At 53.3% G+C, this 13,549-nt stretch overlaps 4 protein-coding genes across 4 annotated transcripts; 2 read left to right on the forward strand and 2 right to left on the reverse strand.

Annotated features, from left to right (window-relative positions):
* The first annotated feature begins 351 nt into the window (after positions 1–351).
* BO70DRAFT_364350 (NADPH-adrenodoxin reductase) lies at positions 352–2,185 on the forward strand. Its single transcript, XM_025543789.1, has 3 exons — positions 352–675; positions 737–1,171; positions 1,243–2,185. Exons 1-3 carry the CDS (start codon positions 364–366, stop codon positions 2,119–2,121), a joined length of 1,626 nt encoding a protein of 541 aa, XP_025397030.1. The 5' UTR covers positions 352–363; the 3' UTR covers positions 2,122–2,185.
* On the reverse strand, positions 2,058–3,147 carry aspf13 (allergenic cerato-platanin Asp F13). Its single transcript, XM_025537833.1, has 2 exons — positions 2,249–3,147; positions 2,058–2,195 (listed from the first exon to the last, which is right to left on the reverse strand). The coding sequence occupies exon 1, from the start codon at positions 3,004–3,006 to the stop codon at positions 2,383–2,385; it is 624 nt and encodes a 207-aa protein (XP_025397031.1). The 5' UTR covers positions 3,007–3,147; the 3' UTR covers positions 2,058–2,195; positions 2,249–2,382.
* Positions 3,148–5,947: 2,800 nt separating this feature from the next.
* gprD lies at positions 5,948–7,497 on the forward strand. Its single transcript, XM_025537834.1, has 2 exons — positions 5,948–6,719; positions 6,780–7,497. The coding sequence occupies exons 1-2, from the start codon at positions 6,150–6,152 to the stop codon at positions 7,461–7,463; spliced, it is 1,254 nt and encodes a 417-aa protein (XP_025397032.1). The 5' UTR covers positions 5,948–6,149; the 3' UTR covers positions 7,464–7,497.
* Positions 7,498–10,196: 2,699 nt separating this feature from the next.
* On the reverse strand, positions 10,197–13,325 carry BO70DRAFT_389005 (DUF726 domain protein; the record flags this gene model as incomplete). Its single annotated transcript, XM_025546042.1, has 3 exons — positions 10,197–11,752; positions 11,783–12,391; positions 12,762–13,325. 3 exons carry the CDS (start codon positions 13,323–13,325, stop codon positions 10,340–10,342), a joined length of 2,586 nt encoding a protein of 861 aa, XP_025397033.1. The 3' UTR covers positions 10,197–10,339.
* Positions 13,326–13,549: the final 224 nt, after the last annotated feature.

A 13,549-nucleotide genomic window follows, 5' to 3' on the forward strand; every position in this document is an offset into this window, starting at 1 on the left:
GTGCACAGACAGGCAGGTGAATAGTTAAGCTTAAAGAAAGAATGCTGGGTTAGACAGGTCCGGTGTGGCAAGAAACCGCGGAAAAGAGATGTACGAACCGTGGGACGGGCGGAGTATGTCAAGGACTCGGAGGAATGGAGGCGACAGGAACTGCTCAGCACCTGCAGTTCCTCGTGCATCAGCCGGAGCATAACCAAGCCCAAGTGTGGTGCTTGTGGAGGATCGTCAACAACCCGATTGTCGGCGCGGCAACCACCGATAAGTGCCCGCTTATGTCATCTGCCTCGGAGTTAACCGGCTCTCCTCCGCGCTCCTCCGCGTCCTCTCTTCCTCTTCCTCCCCGCCTGTCCACAGTGCTGCGTCATGATCCTCCAACGGGCCCCTTATATCTGCGCCCATTGCACGGCGCGGACTGTCCGTGCCCCGCTGCGTCGCTTTGGACGTCAGGCCCAGTTCCCTTCGCGATCGATCTGGCAGCCGCGTCACTACAGCCAGGTGGTTCAAAATGACCGGCCGGTCCGCGTCGCCGTCGTAGGGTCAGGTCCCGCCGGCTTCTACGCCGCATACCGGCTGCTCGCAAAGGTAGACAATGCCACGGTGGATATGTACGAGAAGCTCCCTGTGCCCTTCGGTCTGGCGAGGTACGGCGTTGCACCAGATCACCCAGAAGTCAAGGTAAGTGACCCGACACCATGACTCAGAAGACACCGCAAATTAACCTGTATCCCACCCTCAGAACTGCGAAGACAAGTTCACGGAAGTCGCAACATCGCCGCGCTTCAATTTCATCGGCAACGTCGAACTAGGCACAATTCTTCCCCTCAGCACCCTCAAACCGCACTACGACGCCATTCTATTCGCATACGGAGCCCCGAAGGACAAGGAGCTCGGGATTCCAGGCGAAAGGGGGACACAGAACGTGTACTCCGCGCGGGAGTTCGTCGGATGGTATAACGGCCTGCCGGAACACCGTGACCTCGCGCCGGACCTGACAGCAGGCGAGGACGCCGTGGTGGTTGGACAGGGCAACGTGGCTCTGGATGTTGCCCGAATCCTGCTGTCGGATGTCGATGTTCTGCGCAAGACAGACATCGCCGAATACGCCGTAGCAGAACTGGCTCGCAGCAAGATCAAGCGCGTCCGGGTTATCGGTCGTCGTGGGCCAATGCAGGTACGCTCTACCTACTTACTATCAACATACTTCCTCCATAACCCAACCCACTCACACTTCCCACCCTCTAGGCCGCATTCACCATCAAAGAACTCCGCGAACTACTCCAACTCCCCTCCGTATCATTCGACCCCATCCCTAGGACCCTCTTCCCCACCGAAGCCGCCATCTCCGCCCTTCCGCGCGCCCAAAAACGTCTCGTCCAGCTCCTCGCCAAAGGCTCCACCAACGACCCCTCCACCTCCCCCAAATCATGGTCCCTCGACTTCCTCCTCTCCCCAGAAAGCCTGCACGGGTCCCCCGCCCACCCGCACCGTCTCTCGCACGTGAAGTTTGCCCGCAACGAGCTCGACCCCACGGACCCGTTCCTCTCCACCGCCAAAGTCACCCCAAAGTACCTGCCCAGCGGCCAGCGCGCCGAAGTCGACATCCCGGCGAACACCTTTTTCCGCAGCGTCGGGTACAAGTCCCTCCCACTGCCTGGTCTCGAGGACCTGGGGATTCAATTCAATGAACAGCGCGGCGTGATCCCCAATGATGGCTTCGGGAGAATCACCACGTCCGTGAACACGGGGATTAATGAACCGCTGCCTGATGGGTCGTTGATCTCGCATCTGCCCGGTTTGTATTGCGCTGGCTGGGTTAAGCGTGGACCGACCGGCGTCATTGCTTCTACTATGACGGACGCGTTCACGACCGCTGATGCCATTGCGGCGGATGTGAGCGGACAGCGCGGGGAAGCTAAAGCGCCTCTGCTGAATGCTCCGGGCCACAGCTCGGGTCTTGGCTGGGAGGGAGTCCGGCCGGAAGCGGAGAAGCGCGGATTGCGCCCGACGTCGTGGGCGGACTGGCAGCGGATTGACCGTGCGGAGCGACAGCGTGGAGATGAGAAGGGCAAGGTTCGCGATAAGTTTGGTCGTGTGGAGGAGATGCTGGAGGTTTTGGCATGATGTGATACGATATGATTACTATATGCAGATAGACATGTACACATGTACAATAGACACGAGACTAGAGATCCATCCTTTACGAGCATTAGCTTGGTACCAAATTTATGTTCATATTCAACTATGTTACTATGATGTGTGTCTCATGCCATGACATTAACAATTAATCGATAAGCAGACGCAGAAATGCACAAGAACCCCGAAATCCCAGATCGTTCCTTCATGTATCCCGTGTTGGACGGGCCAATGATGTCTCCCACTTCATTAGATGGCTGAGGCGCACAGAGACGAGTCGACGAGAGTGTAAGTGGCAGTGACACGGCCCAGGTCTTCAGCCTCGCCACCGGTCAGGGCGTTCATGGCAGTCAGACCGATGTTGAAGCCACCGGGAGCGGCGTCGATGGCAGTGATGTAGATCACGTTGCCGGCGTAGTCGAGCTCGTAGCACTTGCCGCAGTTGGGGTCATCCCAGCCAGCAATGGTGGGGGAGCCTCCGATATAGGGGAAGCTGGGGATGGAACCGAAGGTAGGCCACTTGGACACCAGGCCGTAGGTGCCGTCAGAGCAGGAGACGGTGTCTAGGGAAGTGGTGGAGACATCGTAGGCAGTGTCGTAGGAGACGGAGACGGAGGTAGCGTCGGCAGCAGCATCGACGGGTGCCGCCAGAGCCGAGGAGAGGAGGGCGAGGAGAGGGAGAGCGGAGGCGAAGGACTTCATTGTGATGGGATGGTGGTTGAAGATGAGCTTCGTTGGTTGTGGTGTTGGTTGATGGATGAGTTGTTTGTGAGTGAAATGAGGAGTAGAGGAATTGAGACTTGTTGAGTGGATGAGGAGCAGAGAAGGGGAGGTGGTGGTGCTACTTATATATCTTTGTCTTCCACGCTTCATTCCCTGACGTTGCAGTAGCGGTGAATATGGCAATGAGGCTTTTGTTGAGCATGTCTTTCCCCGGGACGCCTTATTGAAGCCACCATCACATTGAGCTGGAGGCCTGATGCCTTGAATAGTAACTCCGTCATAGACATCACTCTCGTATGCCAGACTAGGTCACTGAAAGGTATAGATCTGCAAAGCATGTGCCCGACGAGTGAGACAGTGCCCTTGTCCCACGGCGGGCAACGCCGCAGCAACAGCGAGCGGAGAGACATGCGGGGGGCGCAGGGCCCGCGATTTAGGGCGTCCGGGCCAATTGACAGGCATGACTCGGGCTTGGTATGAGACATACAGCCTTAGAGGCTACTGCCTTCCACCCGGTGTCTCCGAGCCGGGTGAGCCGGGTGACTTGTCCAATGCACGCAGCCAGGTAGTCTGTTTATAGATCAAGGATACTCCTCTTCGTAGACCAGTCAAATGGCACGACTGCCCGCTTTCGAGTCTTTGGGTCATGCAACAGTCCGCCAAGCCAGGGAGAATAGAATCCCTCGTTCGGCCGACAAACATGCTCACAGCCTCCCAGGCATCAGTGAAGTCCGGCAGGCCCGGAACCGTGCAGCATGCCCTGTAAGTCTGACTCGAGAGTTTCTATTTCGATGTTCCAAGCCGGACTTCCCACTGTTGCAGCGAAGGATTCATGGGTGCAACCCAAACGAGGCATTCATATGCCAAGACACAGAGGCTGAAAGGATTGAACAGCTATGGGTATCAAACCAGCATAGCTCCCCGTCGATCAATCAACCTTCTGAATCCGAAGTTCGGATGATCGGATACGCACGTATTGGATGCCTAAGGCTTCAGTCAGACGCTATCACATCTAGACACTCTTTTAGTAGAGTCGATTTGCTTCACAGCTTCCGAAATCGAGACACGGCATACAAGTTCTTCAAGGGTGAGGCTACAATTTAGGGCTCCTGAAGTCAATTTCCAACATTTGAACCCCATGAGTCCAAGACCGGTAATTGTTCAGCAAAGTTCAGTCCGATGTCACCCCATTCCAGTCACGGTTGTATCCGACGAGTTTTCTCATGGAGGTGATAGTTGGGCGAGGCCACACAAGTTCTTCAAGAACGCCCGGGCCAAGACGACCGACCCATCAAGCAGATCATGGAAGAATTGCGCGAACACCGTAGATCGTTTGGGGGTTTCCCGGTTCGTAGGCCCCATTCCCGTCATTATTTTATAAAAACTACACTGGAACCGCGAAAATGCCTTTGGGGAGGGAAAATCGAAGCGGAATATAGATACTGACCCTGGAGGAATTCCATGGGTGGGAGTCCCGCGCGAAGGGGTGAACCACGGGTCAACGGTAGTAGTTAACCAGACGGGATCAGGGTGAAAGATCCAGAACAGCTTAGCGACCATGGATGAGCTCATCTGGTGGCTGTTTCACATTGCAATGCCGACTGCTGTTGCCCTTGGAACGGACCACTAAATCGTATCGACCCGTCAGATCAGCAATCGAGCGGCATGAATCTAATGGTTGAAGCTTTCGGTCACAGTCACCAAACTCTCCAGGCTCGTTCCTCTCCCCTGAAAATCCTACCGAGTGCAGAACGCACGGGTTCTTCGTCCGAGTTCCAGAGGAGTGACATCCGACCACATGCACACTGTACCTGTCTGGAATATATTGTCCAGGTGGTACTAGACATTGCTGCTATGCGACAAACCACCGGGGGGAAGGAGAGTTTGACAGGAAGGGAAACGGTGGGAGATGGCGTTTTGAAGAGGAAGTTGAAGTTAAAGTGGAAGTCGAAGTTGGGAAGGCGGCACGGGGCCTAAGGCAATGAGGCCTTCGAGTGGCCGGGCCTCAGGCGATCCCGAGTTCCAGCGCCTCATCTTCATCGTGCCTTCTCCTCTCCTCATCTTCTTCTGAGCAACACCACCCTTGAATACGACGTCTGGTCCCCACACGACTCGGCTAAAGACACAACTACTGCTTTATATAAAAGGAGTAGTTTTCCGAGTTCTTTGCCTGCTGGGATTGGTCCCAGCTCGCTGGATCGCAGTCGCTTTCCTTGGAGTTTGGACACGCCCGCCACCGTGTTTGACCCGAGGCTGTCCCAATCTCCGTGGCCATTGCCTCCAATCAGACCATGAGGATGTCATCGATGTGGGCGATGGGTCCGGCGGGCTATTTCCGGTCAATTAAAGATCGAGCTCCAGCCTCCAGCGGAGATCCCTCACGCGGCGGCAGAGGAGAGGCGCCTTAGCGTCGCTTATTAACGCGTTCTTTGCTGATCATGTCTCTTTACTGCAGTCGACCTGCGAAATAATACTTCCGCCCCTTGGCCAGACTCCAGGATACCGTTCAGGAGTCCAATACATTCGTTTTACGGGGTACACCAATCGTCACTTCCACAGTAGTCGCTACTACACAACTCCGTATGCAGCCCTCAAAGTCTCAGATAATAGTCCCTGAGGCACGGCCAGAAACAATGTCTTCGAGATATCATGGACTATCTTGATTCCGGGTTGCCACACAGTACTTGCAAACCTACTCAGTGTCATTGTCAAGTGCATGGATTGACAATTGATCCGCAGGGTACAATGCTAGAGGCTCAGCATGGCCACCCCTTTCCTTCCCACACGGAACGCCATTGGAAGATCGGCAATTGTTCGCTAGTGTGAGAACGTTCGACCACTTTCTTGAGTCATCGGGGCTGCACAATGGAGAATGCCATGTCGCTTGACCCAAAGAGGTGGATCTTGATAAAGGGCCCCGTGCTGGCTATACCCAAATAGAATACTCGCTATAGCCTATGCAAGACTGGGTCCCGTTCATACACACGCTACCTCTCACTAAGGGCCGGTCAATCCTTCTTGTTCATCCGGATGTACCATACATCATCTAGCGATCTGTGGCTCCCTCCGAATCTTAATCTGCTACAGAAACAGGAAGTGGAGGAATTGAGTTGACAAATCCCACAGCTTTCGTGGAGACGGAATTTTGCCCAGACTTCCAGATCCATGAGACCCAAATTTCTGGTCCGTAAATGCTTGGACACAGTCACTAGAATATAAACACTACGACCATCCCTTCCCAGGCCTTCGCGTGACTCTTGGACACTCCCTCCCTAGAAGTTCCAGTCTAGGCGATGTCTGCTCTAGCACGATTGTCACAGCTGCTGTCCAGCGATGGTGCCGACAAAACGCACCTCGCTGGGCGGTCGATGGCGCAAGCAATCGAGGGCAGCGACAAAATTGGGTTCATTGCCATGGGAGTGATTGCTCTCTGTTCATTCGTTGCGGCCTTCGGCCTTTTGTCTTTCCTTACCTACCGTTTCATTTTCTGGCGTCGATACTACAAACGGCCTCTGGCGGAGAACCAATACGTTCTCCTCATTTACAACCTTCTCATAGTCGACATCCAGCAAGCGATAGCGTTCTTATTATGCCTTCACTGGATTTCGAAGGGCCATGTCTATTATCCGAGTGTACCCTGCGTCCTTCAAGGATGGTGGATTCAGACCGGCGACCCAGGGAGTGGTTTATTCGTGCTGGCCATTGCACTCCACACAGGTGCCGTCGTCCTCAGAGGGCATCAACTGCCGTATCCGATATTTGTAGCCTGCATCATTGGGTTGTGGGCGTTTATCATCGTGTTGGGCTTGATTCCTGTTGGCATGTTTGGTGCCGAAACCTTTGTGATCTCCGAGGCCGGCTGGGTAAGACTCCGCAAACTATTTCCAGTCGTTCAAGTTGCTAAATATTAATGATCATAACAGTGCTGGATTGGCCCGGATCATGAGACTGAACGACTTTGGGTGCATTATCTGTGGATTTTCCTTTCGGAATTCGGAACCATCATCCTGTACGGTGTCATGTTTTTCTATTTACGAACCCGGATGAAGCAGGCAGCCACGCTCCGACAAGGTCAACAGGAGAACCTGAAGCGACTGAACCGGGTCGTTGTTTACATGGTCATCTATCCGCTCGTCTACCTTGTGCTGTCTCTTCCCTTGGCCGCCGGACGCATGTCGACGGCCCGGCATATCATCCCCAGTCGCGCATATTTTGCAGTGGCCGGATCACTTATGGCGCTGTCGGGGCTGGTGGATGTACTCGTGTACACGCTTACTCGCCGACACTTGCTGCTCGAGACGGAACTCACAACCACGGATCGGCTGTACGCGTACACGGAGTCGAACGCATACCAAACACATATCACCACGGGCAGGGACGGCAAGAACGTACGCAACAACAAGAAGTCCAAGTTCCGGCGAGGCATGCAAAGCATGAACGACACGGTCAACGACAACCGTGACTCATCTACCGACGACATTGTGCGCAAGACCGACATGGAGCTGGCGGACCTTGGTCATGGAGTGTACCAGGAGACGACGATCGAGATTTCGCACGAGCCAGCCGACCCGGAAGAATTCCAGAAGAGGGGTCGCCACAGCGGGTGATGCGGGTGGAGAGACAGGCTGGCCGCGCAAATCATTACACCTTCTTTACATTTATTTCCCTTGTTTTCTATATACTTGCAACGACTCCTGTCATGAGAGACCCTATGATAACCATACCCCAGTATACTAGTTGTTTAATTTCTAATCCATCATGAGACCCCTGGCGTTTTGCATCTAATAGTCTGACGGACAGCTACATTTTGAGACCTCTTGGCCCAGTGAGTTTAGAATCCGCCTGTCCAGACGGCGTGATACACCAAGCAGCACCCACCAGGATACGAAGCGGCCGTGAAGCGCGACCCCGGCCAATCATCCCCCGGGACATGCCTCCTGCATCACGATCGGCGCATCCGCCCCACTTGGATCAAAGCTTGAGCAACCGGATTGGGTTCCACAATATCGGTCCGCTTCAAGGTTTGCATGGTTCGGCCAAAGCCGACCTCGATTCGTCAGCTGGGAGTGGGAGCTCCTCGATCATGCCGGGTTGGGCTAGGTCTTCGGCTTCAGATCCGCTTTTCCGACTTGCATGATGGAGCAATTTCTGTTTTCGTCCAGACATCATGTATCAGGGGTTTGTGGGCATCACAGTATCTCCTACTCGTGCGAGAGAGAATTGCTCATCGGCAGTTGAACCTTGGTAGAAGGGGAGGAACCTGCCGCAACCTACCAGGGCTGGGATCCTGGAATCGATAATTCCGAACAAGACTCTGAATATACATTTAGTTTGGGTTCAAGATGTCTTACAGTAGACTACTACTGTTTATGCACCGACACGACAACATGTCACAATTATTTCCGCGAGTTCAATAACCCAACGGTCTAAACCAACGTCCGCACGTCTTCTCCAAAATGAAAAAAAAAAAAAAAAAATATGATACAATCCTTTCTCCCCCTAGCCCTCCAAACCACCCACCAACCCCAACAAACCGCATACCAAATACTAAGGTTAGCAAAAATAAGCGACTCCCCCCTCAACTCCCAACTCCGGCAACCGAACCCCGAAAAAAATGAAAGAAGAAGAAAAAAAAACATATATTAACCACCCCCACAGCCACACGCCATTCCCCATCGCAATCAACACCAACACCAACCCTAGCCTCAATCCAGTTACACCCCCCATCGCCATTGCCCATTGCCCATTAATATTGCCCACTGACTTCTCTTCGAGAATCGAGACAGGACAGTCGGGCCATCTTCCCCGAGGAACCCGATCCCCGACTTCCGCTGACCGGCCCCCCCCCCTCCCCCCCGAGCTAATTGCTCCTTGGCCAGCGTGGGCTAGCGACGTTAGCTTGGGGATTTGACATTGACTAGACTTAAGTCTGGGATTGAAATTGCGCCCGTGGGGTTTTTATTTGGTAATAGGTTCTGCATGTACTGTACAGGTACTTGTTTGGGAGAGAAGGGGGGTGTTCTATTATTCTATGGGACAGGAGGACACAGTAGGTACTAGATATATATACACTGTGTTTAACTGGATATGGGTTGAAGTTCTCCTAAGTACGGATCACTGTAGGGGGTTTTGGTCTAGAGACTACTATGTAGAGAGAGGCGGAAGTATCTTTACCGTTCTTCCCCTCGTGGCTAGAAAGTACCGTAGTAGATACTCTCTGGTTGGATATCCCCTCAAGCAGGATGTACAGGTTCTCCAGCAGCGGATTTGCGAGAAACAATGCATATCACCATTAAGGTATATATTATCTTTCCAGTCTTCCGTAAACAATCACCAATCTCTCAACCCAGATTCCAGAACACTAGAACCCAATATTCAAACCCTTTTACCCTCAGGAGTCAGGACATTCAAACCCAACAACATCCCCGAACGGCAACATCAGCCTCAGCCTCAGCCTCAGGTAACCTACCTATCTACCTACAGAAAAACCAAAAAAAAAAAAAGAAATACTGTCCTGCAAAGAATCCAAAACCGGCACATCCAGGCAATCACACCAAAAGACAAACAAACAGACACATCCATCCATTCGTTAATCAGCATTTTCTCCAAAGCGTTAGTTGCGATTTTGCACTGACAGAAAACAGTCAAATCTAGCGAGATCGCGGTGGCTGAGGTTGCCAGGTAGCTGAACCCTCTCCTGGAAAGTATGCGAGTCATGCGGCGTGGGATGATGACGTTTGCGGGTTTGGTTTTTCGTTGCTTTTTGTTTATCACATTTACGGGTGCGGGTTTGTGGGTTGGTTTTGAAATAGGAGTGTTTGGATGAATGGATGAATGGATGGATGGATGGATACTACCGCGGTACGGATGTGACCATACTACCTAGAAATATAAAGAAATACAGTATACATATCTGCCGAAAACCTTTCAAAATTTGCTCAGAAATACGCGAGTCTATCTAGTGTAACTTACTACTATCTGGGACATTGGCCGTCACATCATTGCCATGGGTATAATCCTCGCTCGTTCTACAGATACTCATCTCATCGAATGGTTTGGAACAGACAAAAAGATCAAGGTTGCGGCTGCGAACAACATTGATCGGAGTCAGATTAGACTCGCGACACTAACCAGTAGACTAGACCACCGTTGATTGTCGATAGGGTCCTCAGACCGTTGACACTTATGCAGGTCTTGCATGGGGGAGGATTTTTATCAATTAGTGGAGTGGATCTTATTTGACAGGTCGTGGATGGAAGATTGTGTATTTCCACGATTCTTTTGGTCGGGTTAATCGCAGTGGAAGCATGAAATTCAAGGAACAGACATGATAATCATGGATTTCATATTACGGCGAGACTGGTTTAAGATAGAACGAAACAGACACCAATGCTGAATATTCTTTGCAGCGCCTGACGGAAACATTCACCCGAAACAATTAAGACAGACTCGACATTAAATCCTGGTATATTAAATCCAAACATCAAGTCCCAGCATACGGAGCCGGACGTCCCTCATCCTTCGAGCCCGAGGACTCCCGATCACTGGAGAATTTAAATCTCGGAAAACGGCTCTTAGTCTTCAGTTCCACCTCAGCCTGCATCGCCTCTTCACCAATCCCATCCCCGTTTTCCAAGACACGCTGCGCCGATTCGTCATCGCCCTTGACCCCTGCACGACGTTCATTCTCATTCCGCTCCTGCTCCTGCGTTTCGTCCTTGGCAGCCAGTGCTATCTCCTCCCGGGCCACTTCATCGATGTCGATACTCTCCAGCCCAATCAGAGCCAGGAGTCGGCCGATCAGGTACTGGTACCGCAAGTGACCGCTAATAAGGTCGCTAGCATTGAGATTTTCCACGCCAAACACGTCTTGGACAGGCTGGAGACCTGCAACGCCGAGCTGCAGACTGCTGGTGCGGTAGAGCAAGGCGAGAACGGCATCATTCTCCGAATACACGTTGATCAGCCGTCCGCTGACAACACTCCGCATACGACGCCAGTGCGGCGCATTGGACGGGGTTGGTGATCCCATGAGGATGGCAGATTCCACCAAGCCGTAGGCGCCCCGTTTGGCCAGACTCTGCAGACAGGAGAAGATGACGCGAGAGCCCATCGAGTACCCGATCAGAGTGACAGACCGCTCCCCTTGTACCTTGCTGATCAGCGCATCAGCAAGTGCTTCTCCCGCTTTGTCTGAGCGGGCTTTGGCGACGCTGAACGGGTTATCAGCCACACGGGCGACTTTCAGGAGACCCAGAGGCAACATCACGGCGCTCATGATTTGCGCAAAGATGGTCCGGGATATGACCTGTCCACCCGCCGCCCAGGCAGCGCTAGTGACTAGATAGTTCATCGCATTTCCGAGTTTGGCCAACGGTTCCATTTCCCAGCGTAGACCAAACACTTCAGTGTCAGGACCAATCACCCGCCATGGAACAACGTAGTTGTCTTCTTCAGTCACCCAGCCAGTGACGCCGATGGTAACCCGCAGCATGTGATCGTTTTGCGCAGCCTCCCTCTCATCTTCAGACGTCTGTCGAGTACCACGAATGGGCAAAAATGCGAAGTCGTCGACCTCACGGGCGTACTTATCGACCATTTTCCCAGTCATCCGGCCTCCATAGGCGCCGAAGAGTCCACCAACAATAACACCGCTGCCGGCAAGAGCTCCCAAATAGCCTGCGGCAGCCGTGGCACCGAGACCAAGTCCTCCCAAGACAGTTCCAAGGCCAGCTGCAACAAGGGGCGCGGCGAGGCCGCCCGTGATGCCGATCAGGGCAGCTCCCGCAACAGAGGCTATGCCTACCTTCCACTTTCGAGAATTATCGCGTTTCTTGCCCTGGCCCTCTTCTTGCGAATTTGCAAGAAGTGCAGTGTCAAGCAACCCACGGGCAACCTTGGTTTCATCGCCGTTGATTATGCTGACATCAAGGTTCAGGCTGGACGATACATAGAGCATGAGAACTCGCGAGCGAGCATTGTAGTGTTCCAGGCTAAGCAGCAGAAGAAGTAGCGAGTGGAGAATCAGAAGTCGCTTAGCTTTGGGTAGCTGGATAAGAGGAGTCTCCACTGGCGGATATACTTCACGCAGCTTCTCCAAAGAGCCTTGGTCCTCATCTATATCGGGTTCTTGTAGCGAATCGTCGCTGGTGTGTTGGTCAAGGGACTCGTCATCCCTGTTCACGACTTCTCCGATTCGCAGCAGGAGCGAATCCCTCCAGTCATCGAAGCTACTGAGCGCCTTGGCTTCCGACTTGAGGTCTTGGGCTGTGAGTTTCGTTTCAACTGGCTTGGTCACAGCAGGAGTATCCTCCTCCTGCGCGTCCGATTGAGCAGACAAGGGGTCAGCGTCCTTGTCCGACTCGGCTGTTGTCTGGTCACGTAAGGTATCCTTTTCTGGCGGAGGGCCATGGAAGTTCTGTTTGATCGCATCTCGCATATGCTGCGTGATCTCAGCGACCAGCACGGTCAAATCGGCGCGTTGGGGCCGGTCCAAGATGGTGGTCAGGTCCTGGTCGCGGTCGCTCTTCGGAGCCTGCGAGGGCCCCGCTCCGAACTTGCTAGCATGTTTCTCCCTGAGTGATTTCCACATATATGCAGATGCCGCGACGTCGCTTCCAGAACAGGTACTTTGTATAGCTTTTCCACTTCAACTACGCTGGGTTCGTAGAGGAATTACCGGGTTGCACGGAGAAAAGGAGGTTGTCGGTTTCAGAAGCCCTTGCAATGAGATCATAGATGGATGACTCAGCGCCCAGACAGCCACGGACCCAAATGTTGCACATTTTAGATGACCTGTTTTGTTGACCGTTACGCGTGCTGGAAACAGTCCGACCGGCCGAGCTGTTGCTTCAAGTACGGAGTCTCCGTAGGAATATTGCTTTCGTTTAGTTCCCTGTCTCGACAACAAAGAACTTCCCCTTGGTCTTGGAGGCATAGGAAAGCGCGTCTCCATTCCAGGCATCCCCATCGGGACGATCGTTCTTCGGGCCCTCCATGCGTTGGATCCGCTTGTTGCGTCCGACCACCCGTTCCTTGGACAAGGCTTCTTTCAGCTGTTCCAGACCAATTGTATTCTCCTTCACCGCTTCCGGGCTCTCGTCGCGAATGCTCTGCAGAGGCTCGACGCCGGTGGCATCGACACACTGGATCTGCTTCACGAAGTGAATCTGTGCCTCCAGGGTCTCGAGCATCTTCTTTTCTTCCTCCTCGTTGGCGGGCTGTGGGAGAGCGGACAGCCGGAGCAGGTGGTGAAGCTGTGCTGGAGTCACTGACGGTGAGGACGCTTTTGTGGTTTCGTCTGAGAGCAACGAGCGGACGGACCATGTAGGTTTGGCAAGCATGGCATCGATGTCTGCATCGTCTGATTGAGAGGAAGAGTACATCCGCCGCGTGGTCGGGTTGAATCGTAGTGGTGGTTGGCGACAGATCCACCCCGAAAGACGAACGGAACCGGTGCGAAGGGACATGACTGGATAGAGAGTATCAGGTGCAGAACGATCAGAGACTAAAACTGAGCGATTGAGTAGATTGAGCTTTCTCTTGGAGACTCGCAAGAGCGGAGAGCAGACAGGGACTTGGGCAATGGGAGACGCAGAAAAGAAGCAGCCGTGGCGTCCAATGGGCGGACAGGAAACGGTCACCGCCTACGTTGACGGGCCGGCGGGGAGCTCGCAATACAATCAAGCAGTCG

Source organism: Aspergillus heteromorphus, assembly GCF_003184545.1.
Source record: "Aspergillus heteromorphus CBS 117.55 chromosome Unknown BO70scaffold_23, whole genome shotgun sequence".
Classification (NCBI taxonomy): Eukaryota; Fungi; Ascomycota; class Eurotiomycetes; order Eurotiales; family Aspergillaceae; genus Aspergillus; species Aspergillus heteromorphus.

Excerpts from the sequence above, each read along its gene's own strand:
- gprD (XM_025537834.1), top strand. The coding sequence starts at position 6,150 with ATGTCTGCTCTAGCACGATTGTCACAGCTGCTGTCCAGCGATGGTGCC. Across the intron at positions 6,720-6,779 it reads TGATCTCCGAGGCCGGCTGG|TGCTGGATTGGCCCGGATCA; the intron begins GTAAGACTCCGC and ends TGATCATAACAG.
- aspf13 (XM_025537833.1), bottom strand. The coding sequence starts at position 3,006 with ATGAAGCGTGGAAGACAAAGATATATAAGTAGCACCACCACCTCCCCT.
- BO70DRAFT_364350 (XM_025543789.1), top strand. The coding sequence starts at position 364 with ATGATCCTCCAACGGGCCCCTTATATCTGCGCCCATTGCACGGCGCGG. Across the intron at positions 676-736 it reads CAGATCACCCAGAAGTCAAG|AACTGCGAAGACAAGTTCAC; the intron begins GTAAGTGACCCG and ends TCCCACCCTCAG. Across the intron at positions 1,172-1,242 it reads GTCGTCGTGGGCCAATGCAG|GCCGCATTCACCATCAAAGA; the intron begins GTACGCTCTACC and ends CCCACCCTCTAG.